The following is a 14,480-nucleotide window of genomic DNA, read 5'->3' on the forward strand; positions in this document are numbered from 1 at the left end:
TTTATTGCTATTATCTCTCCACTATTGAAACCTCCCGCTTTGTGGAGAGGTGAAATTAAATATGTCCATAAACAAGAGACTTTTAAGATTAAACTAATGAATTTCAAATCTCTATACATCCAAATTAACGATAACATAATAAAAGGGAAACTATATAATAATTACAAAAATGGAGCACATGAAGTATGATGGAGGAGTAATGTTAATTAAAAAAATACCTGGAGATGATCACTGTATATTCGCTGCTAATCTTATTGAAATTATTATTGTTATAGTAATTATTATTATTTCTTCATTCTTGATAAATTATCACATTGAGATATTAACAGGTTTCATAGTCAGCATAGTCAAAAAAAGCGATGCAATGGGAAAAGGTAATGTAACGTAACATCGACAAAGATAGAAATAATCAGAGCAGATGAGAATGGATAGTGTTAGTAGACCAAACATATCTACATTGATTTAGGAACTTTAAAGTAATAATCGTTTGTACCGCTTCAGACATAAAAGACTATATAGGAAAGCAGGGCCAAGACCGAAGCGGATACAGTGCGAAATTTTGCAAAGCTTCATCGACGAGGACATTTAAGACACAGAAGCAGCTGGTAGGATGACAAAATACCAATACGATACAGACGCACGACTCAATGATTGACTGGTTACAGGGTGAAGCACATACTTCCTGCCCAAGTGACAAATTCTCTGGTGAACTTGCAATAGTATCTTGCATTGCAAATTGATAACCGAAAAGGAATCTGTCGCTTGGGTTACATGCTGGAGGATTTCCTCCTTCGTTACTAGTGTTCATTTGGGCACCATAGCCTAGTTCGTCTACGGAAAAGTCAAGTATGAAGATGCGATTAATAAACCAATTGCCCCTCAGAGAATGCTAGATGACATTGAGAACGTTTCTCTCTCTCTCTCTATTTCTCTTTTTCTCAAGAAAAGATACGCAAAAATAAATCTGAATAGATTTTCATGTTTTCTTTCTGCAAGAATCAGTAAGAGGACTCTATTGCAAATGGCCGTTGGCGAAAGAAGATGCTACACCTCCAGCTAAGAATGTTACATTTCGAAACAGTTTTTTTTGGCGAGCACCATTACCGTGGTATGCATTCACCCACCAGACCAAACAGAAAACATCATCAACACAGTGGAAAGAATCTTAATGAGAAACCGACTGATCAGCATCTCCCCGACCCGGTGGTTCATTCTCGCTCGGTCTGACAACAGCTGTTTTGAATGACTTTCCCATTCAGCCACCTGAACACCCGTGTCGTGATGTCAGGATGCTAATGGAGTCAACTAAAATTCGGTCCAGAATGTTTAATTAGATGACTTTTTCATAGATAAGAATGCAGTGCGCTCGCTTGCAATCGGAATTTACTTTGATATTATTTATTCACAAGTAAATCTAATTTTGAAACTAATTCCAATGCCATCAGTTTGAAACCACTAGTAAATTTACACGGTAATTGATTTTGGATCAGTGTGTTGATTTTAGTTGTTGTTATGGTGACCCAGTTAGGCGAAATTTCTTTGCACTGTGAGTCATAGCCATCTACGGTTAGCGGTTGCGATTACGCTCCGAAAACTGCGATTAGGCGCGGCGGTTCAAGTTCATTACCAGCAACAGAGCCGTCGTCTCAGTAGGCGATGAGGAGGACACCGCTAATCATGAATTCCTGTTAAACAGGTTTTCGCGTCGCGGTGATGGCGTCGACCGACCGATCTTCATCTGAAGTAAATCGCCGAAAAATGTCAGTCGAAGCTGCATGATTAACCCGCGAGGACGCAACTCGTGATCAACGGCGATCGTGTTGCAGACAGATGGTAAACAACGGGATTGTCCTAGTGTTGACGGCGGTGGTGGTGCTGCTTGCTGCTGGCGGATGTTTAGCGCAAGATGATAAGTATCAGTGTGGGATTCCCCGAGTGAGAACACAGTTTCTGATTGTCAGAGGCGAAGATGCCCGACACGGCCACTGGCCTTGGCATGTGGCACTTTGGGTCCGACAGAAGGACGGAACGGAGAAATACGCCTGCGGTGGAACTTTGATCAGTCATAAATTTGTCCTGACGGCGGCTCACTGTGTCCTGTCCGAGAATCGTCATCAGCTGCTGCGAAGTGCGAAGGACATTACAATCTGGGCGGGTGTGTTCAACATACGAAACCCGGAACAGGACACCCGACAGGTCCGGTCGGTTGCTCGGATTCATATCGATGGTTATACGAGGGACAATTTACTGCATGATATTGCCCTGTTGGAATTGACGGAACCGGTGACGTATTCTGCATACGTTTTACCGGCTTGTTTGAACTCGAAACCAAATCTACGGACGGATATCGGATCGGTCGTGGGTTGGGGAGTTGCCGATGACGATAAGCCGTCACCGACTTTGAAGAAACTGTCCTTACCGGTGGTAGCCGAATCGGAGTGTTTGAAAAGTGATCCCCTAATCTTTGGAGTTGCTCTGCAGAAGGAACTGTTTTGTGCTGGCTACGCCAACGGTAAGTTTGATGAACTTGGTGAAAGTGGGGAGTATTTTGATAATCTCTCGTCCGATAGGATCGGCTCCGTGTAACGGAGATAGCGGTGGTGGTCTGATGCTTCAGCGAGGTGACGCCTGGTATCTGGCAGGAATTGTTTCTTTCACGAAAATCCGTGGCAGTGGTTCCGACCTGTGCTTGGCCGATTCGTACACGGCCTTCACCAATGTCACTGCCTACTGGGATTGGATCGAGCGTGTTACCAACATTGACTTCCGTGGGAAATACAACGAGGAAAGTGAGTTATCGAACGGATAAATGGGGTGAATAATTAACGTAAGATTTTTACACCGATAGGAGACATTCCCTGCACGACACCGAAGGGAGCCCCGGGAACTTGCGTTCCGCTTCAACAGTGTATGAATATTTTCAACGTTATTCGAGCTCCCTTGATAGCTGAGGAGGATGCCTATCTGATCAACCGTTCGGTTTGTACGATCGCCGGTATTCCACGGGCCGTCTGTTGCCGGAAAGATCAAATCGAGCCGGTTCCACTGCATCCGAACGCCCTGTTACTTCCAAGTGACTGTGGTCGCTCAAAAGTTCGTACCTACCCAGGTCGGGGTCAAAGTACGTCGGTCTTCGAGTTCCCTTGGATGGCCATGGTGCGTTTCCAGATGAAGAAGAACGGTGTGATCCCATTTTGTTTGGGAACTCTACTGAACACTCGCTACGTTCTATCCGTGGCAGGTTGCATGGCAAAACTGAAAACGGTTAAAGTGTAAGAGTTGTGCGATTCTTGGAATAAGATTTGAAGTTATTTTTATGTTGCAGAGATCACGTCCGGTTGGGTGAACACACGGAATCTACGGATATCGATTGTAGTTTCGATGCGCAAGGTCGACGATTGTGTGCCGACTACGTGCTGGATGTCAAGATCGAGTCCATCATCGCACATCCCCAGTTCGACGTTCCGATGTACACGAATGACCTCGCCATCGTTCGTATGGCCGTTGACATCCAGTACACAGGTATGTCTTTTTTGCCATCCAGTAACCATGAACCACTCTCACTGGCAACCGTCGATTGCAGATCACATTCGTCCGGTTTGTCTACCAATTAACTCACCGTATCGGACCACGGTTCCCAATGACCTACTGGTAACCGCCTGGGATATGGACATAATGGCGAAGAACATCTACAAGGGTGAACTGCGGAGGTACCCGCACCGGAGGGTGGATATCGACACCTGCCAGAGAGGTCTTGAATCCATAGGATTCGCACCGGCCCTCACCGAGGATCGCATGTGCCCTCTTCAGTTGGGACCGGAGTACAACTGTCAACGAATGGCAGGTGCCCCGATCGGAGCCTACGTGGACATGGACGGCGAACGGTTCGTCCAGTTCGGGTTGTGGAAATTTGCCCCACTCAACTGTACCGTCCGAGAGACGGTGCCCGGTTTGGCCATGAACCTCATCCGCTATCTGGACTGGATCTTGGACAACATTAAACCATCGGATTCGAGTATAATTAAGAATTCTTAACAATAAGATGTAATTAGCAATATATTATATTAAAAATCTGACACTTTGATCGTCGATGAATTAGGCTTCTAAATTGTCGGTGATCCACTTCATGTACTTCGTAATGCGCATCGAAATCATCGGCACGGTTTCACGTAGCGTACAGTTCAGCGGTGAGAACTTGGCCATCGCAAACTCGACGTGTCGCAGCGTACCGTCGATGTTGACCTCGGTTCCGATGGGTGCCCCCGGGACCCGACTGCACACGTAGTTCGGTCCGAGCTGTTGGGCACAGAAGCGATCGTCTTCGAATTCCGGTGCAAAACCGACCTGTTCGAACTGTCTCTGGCAGGTGTCCAGGTCGATGTTTTCCACGTAATACTTCTGCAGCTCACCGACGTAGTGATTCGGGGCGTCCATGTCCAGCTCCCAGGCCGGCATGACCATGAAGCGCGGGATGTTGGCACGCAGTTCCGGTGTAGTCGGTAAACAGATCGGTCGAATGTAATCGCTGTACTCGACTTCCCGGGCCATTCGTACCAGCGCCAGATCGTTTGTGTACATCGGCTGATCGAAGTCTGGATGGCTGACGATCGATTCGATGCCGATATCCAAAACGGGACCGGTGCAGTCTTTCAACTCGTAACCGGTTTTCTGATCTTTCAGCACATTGCAATCCCGTGCCGTGGCCTCCGAATGTTCTCCCAATCGAACGTAGTCCCTGAAAAAAAAAAAAAAAAGAAAATTCAACCTGATGTTCATATCAAACTTCCGATCAACACTTACGGATCCCGTTTGGTCTTCCTCATGCAACCGATAACCGAGAGCACGTAGCGTCGGTTGATGAGCGTACCGAGACAGGTTGCGGCCCGGCGGGTTTTATTGTACCGGACCAAAGCAATCCACGGATATTCGAACGCCAGGCTCCGGGTGCTGTTGGTGGTTTTACCCAACTTGGACACTCCGCATTCCTTCGGGAGCAGTGCCAGCTTGGATGGGTTCAGGGGAGCTTCGATTTCATTGCCGGCAGCAGCGGCACCATCCAGTTGAAGGCCAACTGCGAGTACGCCCAGTAGCAGCGTGACTGCAAAAACTCGCATGATCTTTTCGTTTGTTTTTCGTTTTTTTTGTCGTGATGGTGCTCCAAAACCAAAACGGCGGAAAATCACTCAAAATATTGCACGATCCTCTTCCTACGATGCCCCACTAGGACTGACTAGTCGAGCGGACTTATTGTGTGTGAAATATAAAATAAAAGTTAATGCTGTGCATCCGTGCGGCGCCGGACACGATGATGTGGAATTCCCCTCAATCGGAAACCGGTTAAACTAGAATACGGGACGCGTTTGCGGGTGACGAGCAACACCGTTGTCGTTCGCCTGTTCGAGTGTACTGTTTTTCGGAAGAATATGCCGTACTCGTACTGGCGATGATAATGGCAATAGCCTTTTGAACTTGTTTGTGTTTTTTTTTTCTAGTCTAAATTTGATGGTCGAATATTTTTGTTTGTTAGTTTGGTGAATAGTTTAGGGGATTTTTCGGAGTTAACATTTTTTAGCAGATGATCTGCCTAATTCGCGTGAAAATCGAGGTTTGTTTATTCAACTAATCAAATAGGTTATTACTCACCATTCAACATTTTTCAGAGCGGTTTGAACAATTCTGTGTATGTATTCGAGATTTTATTAATTGTTTGAACACATTTAACGCAGGTAAATTGTAGACCGGAAAATTACTATTTTTTACTATTTTTTTAGTTGTAAAAATTCATTGTGAGATAAAAAGAAAACTCTTTGGAAATGACAAAAATGTTTTTTGTTTTGTTCAAACAATGTCCTTTATTTCATTTAATGTAATGTTGACATCTTCTAAAATTTGGGAACAGATAGTAGTCCGAGGGAGCCAAATCGGGCGCTTAAGGTGGATGGAAAAGTTGCTCCTATTAATTATCGGGTACTTATTTTGTTTTCTGACACCCACTTACGTTCGTGTTATCTTGTCCAAGATCAGTATGCGAGATACCTAGCGGCAAAATCTGTCGAATCTTGTCCAAAATATGACGCGTGTTCGCTCAGTACTACTCCTTATGGCATCTGCTAACTCGTGCATCTTCAATTTCCTATCGGCCAACTCTATTGGATATATAGTTTTCGACCTCTAAGGAATAATAATCCCCTCTTTCATTGGTTTCCTTCGTCGTTTTCCTTCTCTAAAAATATTACATTTTATAAGAACAAAAATTGTTTTTTACTGATTCTTGGATTATTGTAACATTCATTTTAGTTTCATTTTCGATAAACAGATATTGGAAAAAATCAGTTTAAACAAGACTTGTACTGTATGAACGGTTGATAGGAAACACAATTATCTATCTTGAGACAAAATTTCATCCAAATCAAAAAGGGTGTATTCGACCATAGTTTCGGGAGACTTCAACTGCCACAGCACGGGATGGGTTTTTCATAATGATAATAACAGATCAACTACGATCTATGTTCGTTATTTGAAGTTCAATAGAGGCTATCCCGGCGATTAGGCCAGAGAAACATACTCTATATTTCTGGGGAATATACGGGTACACTTGAGGGCTTTATCTGGACGGTCTTATTCAATATGACTATTCTGAATACGGGAGTGATTACAGATTCCTGCACCACCAGCAAGCCCAGGTGTGCTGGATCTACCCTATTGCTCGACATCGAAATATTGCTTAAAATACAAACGAAACACCGTCTTCGATGGCAAAGTTCTGTCTTGCGCTATTGTCGTGCAACAATAAAGCCCCGGGGTTAGGCAGAATCAAATTCAACTTGTTGAAATATCGGTCGGACCTTGCAAAAAGACGTCCGCTGAATTTATTCAACAAGTTCCAACAAGACAATTGAGAATTATTGCCATTCAAAAACCAGGGGGTGTCCGGAGATTGTTCGAAATATGATTCTCTTTCGTCTAGACAATTGGGTCGAGCATAATAGATTGCTATCAGATACACAATTTGATTTCCGCAAGGGTAAAAAATCGAACGATTTTCTTGCGTTGCTCTCAACAGAAACTCGATTGGCATTCGCTTTAAAAGAGCAGTTTTTGTTTAGATATAAGAGGGGTAATTCTACGCTAAATCGTCTAGAAATTGCAAAATTCTGGCACAACCCCCTTCGGTTTATATGAAACTTCGCATGTGTGATGGGTATGGTATAAAAGAGAAGGAAATTACAGACTCTGTGGCAAGAGTTTGATACATGTTTGAAAAAAAAAAAACGAAGATCGTAGTATGTACGAACTTGTATTTTGTGTAACATCACCAGAATTCGATACTATAAAACGCAATATCTCTTGAAAACGCACAATATTTTTTTGTCCATCGTTTGTTTAAAAAATCCTGTGTTAATCCACCTAGTGGTGTGATGGTGCCTTTCTCTATAGCATTTCTCAAAAATTTTCCACTGAATCTTGAATAACAACAGGAAAGTTTGTTCGAGCATAAACTATCATTACCTACAAATTGAAACAGTTTTGAATTACTAAATCAAGAAGAATTTCTTCCAATTTGTTCATCGTCATTTTAAATGATGGTTTGAAATTTTGAACATACTTCATTCATTAGTTCCGGGACCGGAAATTGGATCCGCATGAAATTCCGCAGCAGTACATCGAGCCATAAGACCATTTATTTCGGTCATCACTGAGAAAATGAAATGAGTTCCATTTTGAAGTTTTGGTACTTCCGAATTAGGGAATCAGTCATCTGCGACAACATGGAGTGCCTATTTTCAGCAATTTTTCACACATACAACCCTGTAACTGTGGACTCGGAAGTCGGATCCGGATAAAATTTAAATGTGGGAAAAAATGGCTTATGAAAATCGTTTCAGCCATCTCTGAGAAAATCAAGTGCATATTTTTTACACATGCACACACATACACACACGCAGACATTTTGCTATTTCGACCACCTAAGTCGAATGGTATATGACACTCGACCACGGTTCAAAAATCGTTTCTCACACTGTTTACTTAGACTTTCTATATCAGGAAGGCAAAAATTATTATTAAAAATGTGATCGGCGATTCAGAATAAGAAGACAGAAAAGTAGTGTTATTATGGAAACTAATAATTGACTTTTTCTTATGGAAAATTCACTCTCATTATCACCCAGTGAAGTTGAGAGATTGTATGACTAAAAAAATTTGCTAAATAAATCTTCGTTTATGGGTTTTGATATCGAACGGGTACCAGTTAGTGCTAAATGCACTAACTATTCTTTTTTTTAGATTTCGTCTTCTACTCATCAGTGCATTTGCCATTTACTATGAACTGCTAACGCCACCTAATGATTCAACATAAAGCGCTAAGCAGACCTGCTGCACTGCTGATCTACTGATGAGTCGAAGATGAAACGTAGAAATAAGATGAATGGATTTACTGGGTCCCTACTTCCATGTCGTAAAAAGCGTCAATAGTATAAATTTTTCTTACTTTCACTCACTCGATTGTTTTAAGATGTTATGTCTTGTTGCTCTTTTTCACTTGGGTATCTATTCAATCAAGCAACTTTTTTTATATTTATATCTAATTTTTCGTTTTCTTTTCTTAAATAATTTTTCAAAACTAAGAAAATGAGAGAGGAGAAATCAATGGAAAACTAGAATTAAAATGCCACGTTTTGGATTCGCCGAATTGAAAAATTCGAACTTTTTTCAAAGTTATGAGTATGAGTGTGAGGATTTCATGCGCTTGTTATTGGAATATCATTTGATTATCACGGCGAGCAGAAAATGCGAAGCTGGGAAACTACACTGAAAGAAGTTTCGTAGACTACTGGTTCTGAATTTCCTACTTTTGCCCCTATGTCACATCATAAAATTTTAAAATCTTCTCGGTAGCCGGCTACCCAAAGCAATGAATGTGAATTCTTCAATTTAGACGACTCATCAAATTCTATGAACGCAAATTTGTTCGAAAATGTGTGAACAACTCTTCCACTTTCGAGTTCCTTTATTCGGATTATGGAACTAAAAAACTCGAATGACTGAAAGTTTTCCCAGTATTCAGTGGGATATCCAGATCATATAAACCGACTGATTTATTATGTTGTTGCCCGAGACCTTGAGCGTGTTTTCAATCAAATGCGTATAAATTTCAGTTGAACTTTGCAAAGCCCCTGTAGCCAGTGCAGCATTTTTCTTTCGATCTTCGTATCTAGAAACCATTCCACCTTTTAGGTGTGATTTGTTTATCTTCTTCGGACTTTCGACGTAAACTGGATGAACCGGAAACTACGGCAGCCCCCGGGGATTTTTGCTAGCGAGATCGACAACACCGGCATGATCACGTGACGTCAACCCAAACAAAGCCTCATCCATCAGATCATAACAAAATCCTGTCGAACCGGTTCCGTCTGCTTGCTGGCTGCGAACAAACGAACGATCGTGCGCGAAGAATCGTTCTGATTCCGTCTGCAGATCGCCGTCGCCGCCACCGGGAGGACGGCACTGATGCGCAAACAAAATTGTCATTCAGTTCGTGAGCGAAGCTAGGCGGAACCAGACGCAAACAATTTGAGGACGCTGCGAATTAGTTTTTAAGTGAAATCATGATTCAAGCGGTGCTATTTATATCGGCCACCGTGCTGGGCTGTGGAGTTCTAGGGGCGGAAGTGTTTCGAAATGCCCAGTTTCAATGCGGGATTCCGAAGCATGCCAACACTCTGTTGATTGTCAACGGTGCGGATGCAAAAATCAGCGACTGGCCGTGGCATGCCGCGATTCGACAGCACAATGGCAACCAGCCGGAATACGTCTGCGGAGGAACGTTGATCAGCGAACGGTTTGTGGTGACTGCGGCGCACTGCACCCTAGGGGAAAACCCAAACAAACTACCGACGATGTCGGTTCAACTTGGGGTGAACGCCGTAGGATCTCCGGAAGGAAAAGTTTACAACGTGGAAAAGATTCATCGTCATTCCGGCTTCTCTCTGACGGATCTGAAGGACGATATTGCGCTGTTGGAGCTGAGCAGTCCGGTAGAGTTCAATGATTTTGTTTTGCCGATTTGTACCAGCAAGAAAACTGCCACCGAACCGGGTAAGATCGGGGCGATCGTGGGCTGGGGAGTTACCGAGAATGACATTCCGTCGACTAAGTTGAAACTAGCGAAACTTCCGGTTGTCGATCAGCTGGAGTGCAAACGTCGGGAGCCGGAGCTGTACGGCAGGGTCCTTACGGATAATGTTTTTTGTGCTGGTTACACTAATGGTAGTACTATTCAATTGCGACTTTTCGAATATGTGATTTAACCGCCGAATTTCGTCGTAGGAACTTCCGCTTGCAACGGTGACAGCGGTGGAGGCATTGTTTTCGAACGCGGCGATGCTTGGTATTTGGGTGGAATAATCTCTTTCACTCGTACCAGAGACGGATCCAATCTTTGCTTAACAACGACATACGCAGCTTTCACCAAAGTTGGCGCCTACTTGGATTGGATAGCCCAAATAACAAACATTGATTTCAGTGATGAGTACGGCATAGAAAGTAAAATTTTTTTTTCTAAATCTAAGCAAAGCACACTATGACTCAACAATGACTATTGTTCTCAGAAAATATTCCTTGTTCTACGCCGGCACAACCTAATGGGGTGTGTGTTCCCGTTCAGCAGTGCAGAAACATTTTCGACGCGTTGCGATCGCCACTACTTTCGAAGCAAACTGCCGAACAGTTACGTCAGACGGTTTGTCAGCTGCGAGGAGTTCGTCGTAGCGTCTGCTGCAGTCCGGATCAAGTCGAGCGAATTCCGATTCACCGAAATGCGATACTTTTGCCCCAGGAGTGTGGAGTTGCCAAACGGAGCACCCCGACCACCACCGCTGTTCGGGCCAATGTTTTTGAATTTCCCTGGATCGCGTTGGTTCTTTCTAGTAAGGCCACCCCGCAGAAGAAGCCGTACTGTATTGGATCTTTGATCAACAATCGCTACGTGTTGACGGCAGCCAGTTGTCTGAAAGCTAAGGAAAATGCTGGCCTGTACGGTCACATCTAAGTCTAAATCTAAGACTCTTTTCTATAGTTGTTTTTATTACTATTCCCTAGGGACTACGTTCGATTGGGAGAACATACGCTTGATGTAGCCAGAGATTGTGACATATACACTGATCCTCGAACCCGTAACAGCGTGGAAGAGTGTGCTGCTCCTCCACTAGACGTTAAGGCAGTTCTACCCTTCATTATCCATCCGTTGCAGAACAAACCTTTCCGAGCAAACGATTTCGGTTTGGTCCGTCTTGAACAGAAGGTTGCTTTCACTGGTGAGTTTCCGGTATCTCGAGTTCATTCAACGGCACACAATCCTAATTCGGTACTTTCCAGATAACATCCGACCGCTCTGCCTTCCAATTAGGGAGAACCTACGGAATACTTTGCCGAACGACTTCGTTCTCACGATGCTGGAAACCACGACAAAGCAGGAACTGTACAAAACACGATCCGAGTTCACCGAAGTTGAGGAGTGCGAGGAACGGTTCGAAGACTACGGTTATACGCCGTGGGTGACGGATAAAATGTTCTGCGCTTTGGCCAAGGGTCCCAACTATATCTGTACGCCCCATACGGGGGCACCGATCGTGTCGATGATCCAACAGGGCGATGCAGTTCGGGCCGTTATGTACGGCATCGCGATGATGAATCCAAGCAACTGCACCATTGCTCAGACCATCCCGAAAACCTACCTGCGAGTTCCACTGTACGTGGACTGGATCCTGGAGAATATTGCTCCGTAGGAGGGGGTTTGTGAATTTGTAGATTAGGTCGTAAATAAAAAGCACGTAGTGACTAAAAGGTGTAAAATTTTGAGCAATTGTATAAGTTTTTATTTTTGCAACTTTCACTACTAACGAAAATATTGAGTAGCTCCAAATTCTTTCTATAAACTGTTTGAAGCCGTCATTACACAATGACCAGACTGAGAGTCTGAACGAAAGAACTGTCTATGCCATCAATAGTCAACTGTGAGCTCAAATATGACGTATACATCGATAGTCCTTTCTTCAAAAAATGCACACACGAAACATTTCACGTGTTTGTGCACTTTTCTACGCATTTTATTTTTGCTCAATTTCCGGGATATACTTGAACCGATCTCAACAATATTGAACTTGTTTGAATACTTCAATTTGATCCTGGATTGAATTTGGAAGCCTTATGGCAAAAACTTCCAATTCTAGAGACGTAGTCGTATAGGTGACGTATTCAACAGATTACAGATTGTTCAAATGGCTTATTCGAGCTAACTGACGTATATGACGGAGCAAGTTTCTCTCCATCCGGACAATCGCTCAACCGATTCTTACATTGTTAGGCTCACTTGGAAGCTACAGTGGTTCAAGAGAGAATAGACCAGGTTAAGGAGATAGAACCTAATATAACCTATATAATCGACAAACCTCCAAGATGTGCTTGTAATTGTGTTACATTTTACATATTTATCCATACATCACAAGATGAGTACTTTTGAAGAATAAAATAATTCTGTAGCATACAGTTTATTGTTCAGAATTCAATGCAATTAAGTTAATTTAATATACTCATCACGTCCTTACAATCAAAATTGAAGTTAATTTAAAATTTTCTAATGTATTGATTTTTAAAACAACATTGAATCTGAAGTCCCTCCCACCTTTTACCCTATTCTCAGTACACGTTGACTGTACAAAAACCTGTTTTGTCTTTCTCGTATAAAAAGAATATTCAATCACTGTGGAACACGATTTTCGAATCCATGTCTCGAAGGCCGAATGTCATATAACATTTAATGCAGTTCGTCGAAATAGCAAGATGCCATGATTTTTTCCGATTTGTTTTCTATGTGGAATAAATAGTAGGATTCAGTGTGTGAATCGCTATAATGCTATAATGCTCAAAATTGTCAAATAAGCGAATCCAGTCTAAGTCGAAGATAGAAATTTTTATGTATTAGTTTCCTTCAACATTTGCATACCCTTTCTTATAACCAAAAAGGGCATATGTTCACAACTTTGACTCTAGCCTTAGGGTTAAAGCTAAAATTTCTTCAGAAAAGTTCAAAAACATATGATAACACATAACGGATTTATTCAGAGTCATTGAAGTTGTTGTAGGTAATTATGGGGGCTATTTAGATTTATTTTTTAACCCCCAAATTTATGCAAGGTACACATACTCATCTGTTTCGTCCGAGACGTCAGTTTGGACATTACACTACGGTGTAATAGCGAAAAGTGTTTTGCGTAAAGCATTAACTCTACGTCTTCCTAGCGGTTTATGTTGATCCGCCAGGTCGCGCTATCAGCTCAACATAAGCTGCTACGTATTGATGAGTCAGAGACGAAACGTAAAATAACTTTTATTTAGAAGAAGTTGTTAAAAAAGTTGTATTTTTATTTAGAAAATTGAATTGAATAATCGCTTACCTCAGAAACGGTATTTTAGATCATTTAATATGTTTAAGTTGATAATTGAATAATTTTATTGCACTCAAGGTCAATAATGAACAAAAATTTGTTTTTTTTTATAAAATGGGTAGTTTTTCAAAAAATGGGATTTTTTAATAATGTTACGAAAGAACGCTAAATTTCAAATAGAAAAACTGCTAGTTAAAACCGGAACCGAGATGACCGACACGAGTTTGTTTGGTCATCAACTCTGCCAATTGGAAGATTTTTCTAACCAGTTTTGAAGTATCCTATTCCGTTTGCATGGTAATTTATAAAATAAATTCAAATATTTGCATTTAGCAATTTGAAAATATATTTACATTTAGCAAATTTGAAAATATATTTTTTTTAAATCCGAAATCTTGAATCTTAAATCCTTCCACTTGAATTTAAGCTAGTGAAAATTTGTCCAGTTATCTTTGAGGAGAGCTAGAGCACAATTTTTTTTTGCTTTAATCATCCCACAACTCCGGAACCGAAGATCTGATCCGGATGAAATTCAGAAACTTTGCATGAGACCACAAGACCTAAGTTCGTTGAAATCGGCAAAGCCACCTCGATGAAAAGTGAGTGCATCAATATGTAACACTTTGCGATTTCGACGAACTTACTCGAATGGTACAATTTTTCAGTCCAAAAGTTGATGTTTGTGAATAATCTTAGCTCAGCATTTCGACGATTCACGTGTTTTCAAGACATCTGACATGGCAATATTATGCGGGTTTGCCAAGTTCTGCGGTATTTTTTCGTTTGATTAAAATTTTGCATACGCAATCTGCATGTCCGAATCGAGTAATTTGCATCATCAGTTCATAATTTTTACTCTAGTCTCACATTTGAGACGGGTATAAGCAAACATTCTTAGGACTTTTTGAACAAACCATATATAACAAAATCGAATGATCTGATTTCTTTGGTGTCTTCGGCAATGCAAATATTATGGCCTCGATTTTTGTTTAGATTACTTGACCTCCGAAATCGGAATCCAGATGAAAATCAGAA

General features: G+C 42.0%; 3 protein-coding genes across 3 annotated transcripts; 2 read left to right on the top strand and 1 right to left on the bottom strand.

Annotated features, from left to right (window-relative positions):
* Positions 1-1,537: 1,537 nt before the first annotated feature.
* On the top strand, positions 1,538-4,076 carry LOC131430002 (serine protease easter-like). The gene is made up of 5 exons (XM_058594607.1): positions 1,538-2,512; positions 2,571-2,789; positions 2,849-3,272; positions 3,326-3,522; positions 3,584-4,076. Exons 1-5 carry the CDS (start codon positions 1,831-1,833, stop codon positions 4,033-4,035), a joined length of 1,974 nt encoding a protein of 657 aa, XP_058450590.1. The 5' UTR covers positions 1,538-1,830; the 3' UTR covers positions 4,036-4,076.
* On the bottom strand, positions 4,039-5,389 carry LOC131430010 (serine protease easter-like). The gene is made up of 2 exons (XM_058594619.1): positions 4,801-5,389; positions 4,039-4,735 (listed from the first exon to the last, which is right to left on the bottom strand). The coding sequence occupies exons 1-2, from the start codon at positions 5,112-5,114 to the stop codon at positions 4,096-4,098; spliced, it is 954 nt and encodes a 317-aa protein (XP_058450602.1). The 5' UTR covers positions 5,115-5,389; the 3' UTR covers positions 4,039-4,095.
* A 4,095-nt stretch (positions 5,390-9,484) lies between these two features.
* Positions 9,485-12,561, top strand: LOC131430019 (serine protease easter-like). Its single transcript, XM_058594630.1, has 5 exons — positions 9,485-10,269; positions 10,330-10,545; positions 10,611-11,034; positions 11,101-11,315; positions 11,377-12,561. The coding sequence occupies exons 1-5, from the start codon at positions 9,609-9,611 to the stop codon at positions 11,784-11,786; spliced, it is 1,926 nt and encodes a 641-aa protein (XP_058450613.1). The 5' UTR covers positions 9,485-9,608; the 3' UTR covers positions 11,787-12,561.
* The last annotated feature ends 1,919 nt before the right edge of the window (positions 12,562-14,480 follow it).

The sequence above is a fragment of the Malaya genurostris genome, chromosome 1 (genome assembly GCF_030247185.1).
Source record: "Malaya genurostris strain Urasoe2022 chromosome 1, Malgen_1.1, whole genome shotgun sequence".
In the NCBI taxonomy this organism is placed as follows: domain Eukaryota; kingdom Metazoa; phylum Arthropoda; class Insecta; order Diptera; family Culicidae; genus Malaya; species Malaya genurostris.